Source organism: Lissotriton vulgaris, chromosome 5 (assembly GCF_964263255.1).
Source record: "Lissotriton vulgaris chromosome 5, aLisVul1.2, whole genome shotgun sequence".
NCBI classification, from domain to species: Eukaryota; Metazoa; Chordata; class Amphibia; order Caudata; family Salamandridae; genus Lissotriton; species Lissotriton vulgaris.
Window position 1 is genome coordinate 1238087992 of NC_141693.1, and position 7874 is coordinate 1238095865.

Here is a 7874-nt window from a genome sequence, read left to right on the forward strand (position 1 = left end):
TACACCTATTGGTTACCTATGCGGTCGGTTCATCTCTAACAACAGTGTATAACTTGCACAGGGGGGCTCGCAGTGTGTGGAGGGCTCTGTGTGGGTGTGTGGGAGGCTCTGTGTGGTTGTGTGGAGGGCTCAGTGTGGGTGTGTGGAGGGCTCAGTCTGGGTGTGTGGGGGGGCTCGCAGTGTGTGTGTGAGGGCTCTGTGTGTGTGTGTGTGGGGGGGGGGGGCTCTGTGTGGGTGGGGGGCCCTGTGTGTGCATGGGGGGCTCTGTGTTGAGGGGCTCTGTGTGGGGGGGCTCTCTGTGGGTGTGTGTGGGTGTGGCATTTGCGAGAGATTAAGCTATTGGCATTGTAAATGACAATGCCATTTATTTATCGGTTTTCAAAACGAACACATAAATAAAAAAATTGTCATTTACAATGCCAATAGCTCAAACTTTTCCAAAGGCAAAACCGTTGCATTGTAAATACTTGTTGCAGTATGTAGCAGCCCGTTCCAGGTCCCAACCACGGCTTTTGAATTGTTGAAAAGAAAACTGGTTGTCAAATTTCACTCGAAGATTTCTGACCACCTCAAGATTGCGGACTTAGCAGGGGGGGCTCCGTCTGGCTAGGAAGTCTGCAAGCCTGATGAAGAGTTGTAGCCAAAGCAGAGAACCTTGGTCTCATTTGCCTTACACTTCAACTGGTTAATGCGCATTTATTGGAAGATAGCAGCTAGTCAAGGTTTTATAGAATCCAATATTATATCTCCTCCTTTACTGAATAAGAAGAGGAGCTGCGTGTCATCCCCATAGGAGATTATTTTGGCAACACAGTATTCCACCAATGGAACCAGCGGGTTCAGGTAGATGTTAAACAATGTGAGACTCTTGAGTTGAGCCCTGCGGTACCCCGACTGTAAGTTCTTTGGACCCAGAAGAGAATAGGGGAGTGCATACTTCCTGCCCTCTGTCCTCAAAACCTGACAGTGCAAGTCCATCGATTCCAATGCTCTGAAGGTGGGAAATTAGCCTAGAGTGGGGAACTGTGTCTAAGGCTGCTCATGGATTAATAAAATCAGCCCAGTCTTACCTCCTACGTATGTGATATTCTGAGACTCAGGGCAACATTTAACATTTATTGTTTTGGATACCAAATATTGTTTTCACACACAGTATACTAATTCAGTATATAAAACACAATGTGGAAGCAAATTTTAAATAAAGCTGAATCATCATAGTCCCGGCTACATATCCGACAACTCACCCAGTACAACTGGTGGGTTCTGGTGACCGTTGTGGCTGAATTTCTTTAGACTGTGGGACTTCCTTTTCATTGACACAACTTTCAGTTCTCTTTGAATGGTTTAGCTGGCCTTCATCCTCCTGCTTAGTTTCCAATATCTGACAGTCACTTTCAGTACTGGGCTCCATTCTCACCTGCTCCCTCTGCAAGCATGACAACACCAAAATCTACTTTAGACACATCCCTTAAAAGTACAGAAAGCAGAATTAAATACTTCACTGTAAAATACATAAAACCCACTTCTTTGATGGGCCTCTAACCTGTGGAGTTCATTGTCTGAATGTACCAGATTCTGACAGTGAGGTAAGATTCATATCATCTGTTGCTACTGTGTAATACTAAATAGCAAATGATTTCTAGGAAAATATCTTAAGCAAGTGAATATACAAACAAATTGTGGGCACAGAACACGACAATATTGACGAAATTAAATCATCAAACAATAACAAATACAAAACAGAACATGTCGAATACTGTGTATTTATATCTAAAGTAGAACAATATTTATTTGATGAAAAATGCTGAAAATATCAAAACATAATCTAAAAAGAATATTCCGCAGACATACTTGCACTCATACTAATACCAAACAACACCCTGTATGCAGTGCTGCAAGTAGTTGAGCAAGTCAGAATGCAGGCTTTAATTACTAGTGTTTGCATTCTAGGCTTAGTGCCAAGTGCATGAATTAGACAATCCACAAGACAGGGTTCACATAGTGAGCTTGATAAATTTGTAACTGTGAAACAACAGCAATAAGCAAATCATTAAATGAAGAGAATAAGACATATGCACAGATATCTAACATAGGAAATTTGAAATTAATCCTGCACCTAAATATAACTGTAGCTGGGGGCGTGGCTACGGCGGCAAGCGTAATGGCCGCTCCGCTGTAAAGCTCCTCCGAGCGGGCCCCCGAACTTGGCGAGAAGAGATGTAATCCGCCATCCCTGCTCACACCGGACGCCAGGATCTGCCTCCTGATGACCGCAGGCTGCCGTAGAGACATTTCCGACCCGCGGGGGCGGTCGGATACGGAGAACACGGCGGAGGGAATCTGAGGCCTCCGGACCTCGACGCCATCTTCCTTCTGCGCCGGAGCGCCGGGTGAGTGCTGCTCGGCCGTTGGCGGCCGTGACCCCGTCCCCTTCCGTTTTTCCCACCGCCGGAGACGTGTGCTCGCCTCCACTGCCGCGCGGTTCCCGTTTTTTTTTCCGGTTTGCCCGGTTCTTGACGGCAGCTGAGGCCCACGGCCCGGCCGCACGTGGGGATCCGGGGGCTGGATTTCGGGCCTGTGCGGACCTGAGGAGGTGGCTGCGGAACCCGGCGGAGGGGGCGGGACGCGCGGCTGCTGTGCGCACTGAGAGCGTTCTCCGGTATAGCTCAGCGGCCCCGCGCGCGACCGTGTTCCGCTGTCCCCACACTGCTGCCACGCAGTCCCTCCATGCTACGCCACAACTGAGGTGGCGACGGCCTTCGCTTGGAGAGGCCTCAGCGTCGCCCCATTGCGCTGACTGAGTCCGGCCAACGTATCCCTGATTTGGCTCCTTTGGTCTGAATCCCGCTCACTCACCAGCCGCTCCTTCCACAACGCACCGGCTCTTGTGGCTGATTACCATTGATCCCTGCTCTCCGCCACTGTCGTTGCGGCTGCGGCCCCGCTGCACGCCCTCCAAGATGGGGAAAAGGGATCCGGCCCAGAGGACTCTCAACTTTGACAAACCACCGCTACCTGCTGCCGACCGCCCCCCGGGGTCGGCCTCGGGCGCCCAGTCTCTACAGGACAATGGCGATACCTCGGCCATGATGGCCGCCATGATGGGAGAGATGCGTGCGGGCTTCAAGGCCCTTGACACTCGCTTCGATAGTCTGGAGAAGAAACTATCGGACATAGGCTCCACAGTGCAAGCCCACGACCGTCGTCTCGACTTCACTGAGTCGAGAATATCTGATTTGGAAGATGGATCCTCCAAGGCCTTAAAGCGGCTGGAACGGGTCGAAAAGATTCTCAAGGATGTTGCCATCAAGAATGAGGATTTAGAAGCACGTAGCCGCCGGAACAACATCAGAATCCTTGGCGTGGCGGAGACCACCGCCACTGGCCGGTTTGAAACCTTCGTGGAAAATCTCCTAATTGAGCTGTTCGGTAAGGACACTTTCACGGCTGGCTTCGTGGTGGAACGTGCGCACCGATCCTTGGGTCCCAAACCGCGCACCGGACAACTGCCCAGGCCCATCATTGCCAGAATCATGAACTTTCGAGACCGTGACGCCGCTCTGCGGGCTGCAAGAGAGATGGGAGAAGTGCAGTGGCAAGGGAACAAGCTGTCTTTTTTTCCGGACTACACCTTGATGGTGCAAGAAGCGCAGAGGAAATACACCAGTGTTAAGGCGGCCCTGCGCAATCTTGGCCTCAAATATAGCATGCTGTACCCCGCCCGTCTGAAAGTAGACGTTCATGGCAGATTTTGCATATTTGACTCCCTGGCCGAGGCCCAAGACTTCTGCCATACTTACAAAACGGGACCGGGCTCGGCCTCTGGGTCCAGACCTTCCTCTCCGCAACAGCCTGACACACAAGCTAGCGCTGACTTGTTTGTGGACGCTGGCCTGGGCTGAGGATTCATACCTCTCTGAACTTGGTTGCTCATCATTCTAGATTGCAGACCCGGCACGACCGGCTTTTTCCTTTCGAGCTGAGCTCTCTTTTTCGCACTATTGGGTTGCCCGCTCGGGGGTTTGCGTTGCCTCCCCCCAAGGCGCGGGCCTGCATGTTTCGCTCTGTTTTTTGGGTTTTGTTCCATGTGCATCTGCAGATATGTTTTGACACTGTGCATACTTGGTTATTATCTATCTGCGTATTGCTCAGGACTTTGTGGAGTTCTGCCTCTCTGGGGATGAGGGGAGCCTGGGTGGCGGGTGGGGGTGGGGATGTTCGTATTTTTTGTGGCTTTCTCCCTTTTTTTGTGTGGTTTGATTGCGAGACTCATGATATCAGCTTGTTGTACGACCTCCTCTCGCTTACAGTCTTTGAATTGACGATATGGCCCGGATAGGTTTACAGACTGGTCCCTCGGGTCTAACTTTAATGACGTGGAATGTCCGGGGACTGAATACCACCCGTAAGCGGAAACAAGTTCTGCATTATGCTGAGAGACACAAGGTTGATGTTCTGGTCCTCCAGGAGACTCATATGGTTCAATCGGACACAACTTCCTTTGCAAGGGGCTGGGGTGCACACAGAGTGTTTTCATGTTACAGTAGATATACACGCGGGGTGGCGATTCTGATACACAAACAGATTCCTTTTGTTTTAACGAGCAGTAAAACCGATGGGGTGGGTAGATATGCTATACTCAATGGTCTGCTGTTTGGTCATAAGGTTGCATTTGTGGGGGTCTACGGTCCCAACATCGACTCTCCTGCCTGCTTTGAGGATCTATACCTGTCACTTTTGCACTCCGACATAGACCTGTTAAAAAAAAATAAAAAAATATATATAACTGTAACTGAATAACTACATTATTGGGGAACTTTACTGTATTTTTTTTTCTCTTCACCCTTTTCACACACTCATCACTGTGTCGTTCTTTAAACTTTTTATGTTGTATATATACCGAATGGCTAAATTCCACCTTTTCCAAATAGTATTAACTTCATAGGATAGCTGAAAGCAAAACAAAATGAATTTCCCATATACTAAGATTGCATGGGCCAACTTTTTAGGTCTGCTCTTTGAACTCGGTTTAGCTTTATTCATACATAATTGTCAGCGGGTTTTAACCATTTGTCTATTAAATTCACATTTTACTTCAAATTTGAGTGACTGCAAAAGGCCTATACACATTATTCATACCCGCCTCAAAATAGTTAATTTTTAAAAAGTGAAAAAGGTGGTCCGAAGTGGGCTTTGTATTCATTTTATTTTCATATTAAAGTTAAATGCCAGCTGTTTATTTTGCTTACATCTAGGGTGCACAGTTAGATGGTGATTTATTTTCCGTCTCTTTTTTAAAGTTGTGTTATAAAGTCTTTAACCAACATTGTACAATTTTAGGTGCCGCGATTTGAATGGCTGGTTTGGTGGTTAATAATCCTTTCACAAAAATTAGAATACCTGGAGCAACTGAAAGGCTTGTAATTTAAAAACCCATCACCAGTAAAACAGCAAAATCCATTCATTTTGTAAGTTTAAAATTTATATTGCAAGCATATAATCGTCACACTTAGGCGGTGGGATGTATTTTTTATTTTTGAGGCACATGCGTGCAATAAAAAATAATGCCACTACACCAATTAGCTAAGGTAAAACCTATTAGCTTTTGCTGCTTTGCTAACTGATGTTCTCTCGGATTAATTTATCAATCAAGACTATTAAATGTTTACTTTGGGAACCCTGCCATGTGCCCTATGTTTGATACTCCGTTTCCATTTGGAATACAATGTTTGCCTGTCCATTGAGGCTACCTCAGACAGAGAGTGTACACATATATGTGTCTATATTGGGTGAGACCGGTAATAATAGCCTCGTTGCTGACCAGGTGTAGGGAATAATTACCTGCTAATTTCCTTTTCCCTCAATATGCACACTCTTGGGCCGTAACTATGGGACACACAATTAATGAAGGTGATTAATGTCTCCTATAGATGACATTAAAATGCAAAGAGCAACGGTGTTAACGTGTCAATGCACAGATATAAAGTGGAAGGTGGATTCAATTTTAATGTAGTAACTGCCCAAAAGATCAGTGAGTATTTGCACAGCCAGATGTGCATGTTCTATTCACATCTCAAAATAAAATGTGCATATTATGGAGAACCCTCTGGCGCCTGTCATGTCTTCTTCATCAACCAAAATAGATCGAGTTTACTGTGGCCGTTGTTAGAAGCCATTCTGATCGAAAGACTAGTTGAAAGAGCTAGTCTACACCCAAATTTCAGGATCCCCATCAATTATGTTAAGTAGTTCCATTTAGAGTAATTCTATGTGAATGCCTCTTCTGTGGGTATCTGCGATGGATCCACCTCTCTGTGACAAACATTAGTAGGAATGTAATTGGTTTGCAATGACATTTCCCTTTTTAGGTCTAGCTAGTGTCAACTTTGGGCATTGGCCAAAATACATTTTGTCACAGAAATATTAAAAAGAAGTAAGCAGAGAAGGGATTTGGATTTGCACCTTTACTTTTTGTATTTGATTGGGCAGCAGTTATGTTAGCCCGTCAATGAAAACTATATCATTGCACATAACTAACAGAGGAATTGTTCATGCAGACCCTTGCCTAAAATAGCAGAAGAGGGTCTGCTGGTGTAACCCGGAGGCAAATAGAGCCCCAGCTCTCACCTACGCAAACTGGCCGTCTGACCGGATCCTCGCCCCTCTGTCACTGCCATCGCTGCTGCTATGCCTGCTGGTTCCCACTGCTCTTACCTGCTTTTCTGTTTGCTCCTCCTGCGAGGCTCCCTCTTGACTCTATGGCCTCTTAACACCCCTCTCTCCATCTAATATTACGTTTATCATCTCGCCTTTTGTCATTACTTTGTCCTCTGTTCCGTCCTATGCCTCTTTTGCTCTATTTGACTATTTTCTCGATTCGTCTCTACCTTATACTTCGTTCCACCATGAACCTTTTTGCCCCATTTGACTCCACTTCTCATCTTTTTATCCACTTTTACTTTATCTCCATTCCACGCTCCTTTCACTCTCCTTTTACACCGTTCCACCCTGTGACCCTTTTGCTGCTCCCACCGCCTTCTCTGTCCTTCCCCCGCAAGCCCATCTGCGCTCATCCAACTGCCCCCCCCCTCCCCCCACACACAGCTACACCACTGCTGCACTCTGCCAGCTCAACCCAGGACCCCGCCACAACTGCTGCTGCCACGCTGCACCTCATCCCACGGCAGACCCTTTCGTCTGCACTCACTGCCACTTCACCTGGCACCACAAACCCGCACTCATCACACACACAAAGCACACCAAGCACAACACCTGCACCACAGCTCACATGCATGCTCCTTAACACGCGCTCGCTCAGTATACACATCACTGAAATTTATTTATTTATTTATTTATTTATTTATTTATGCATTTTTATATAGCGCGGACTTTACCCGAATGTGTCAGAGCGCTTCACATAAGGAACAGAAATGAAACATAATGAGAAACATTACAAAAGAACAGATTGCAAACGCATACGTTACAGTACATAAGGTAATAGTGACATTTGTGAGCAAACAAAATACATGAGGTAGTAAAAATTGTGAGCAGTCAAAAAACATGAGGTAGTAAAGGTAATAGTGACAATTGTGAGCAAACAAAATACATGAGGTAGTAAAAATTGTGCGCATCCAAAAATACATGAGGTAGTAAAAAGTGCACAGGAGGAAAAAGTGACAAGTGTGCAGTTACAAGAGAAGACAAAGTATCTTTTGGGGTATAATACTGCAAAAGGTGCTAGACACTCCGGCACAAGAACAAGTGTTATGTGGGCAGAGGTGGCACTTGTGCCAGTATCAAAGGTAAAAACATGTGAGAGGTCGCAGATCGTGTGTTACAAAGGCAAAGTGGTGTGTGCATGTTACAAAAGGGCA

General features: G+C 46.4%; 1 protein-coding gene across 1 annotated transcript in view; it reads right to left on the minus strand.

Moving 5' to 3' along the window:
• Positions 1-1421, minus strand: part of LOC147712389 (uncharacterized) — a 49377-nt gene extending 47956 nt beyond the window's left edge. Inside the window, exon 1 of the mRNA XM_086920329.1 lies at positions 1245-1421. Coding sequence (XP_086776455.1) covers positions 1245-1411 — 167 coding nt within the window. The 5' untranslated portion in view covers positions 1412-1421. The remainder of the gene's footprint in view (positions 1-1244) is intronic.
• Positions 1422-7874: the final 6453 nt, after the last annotated feature.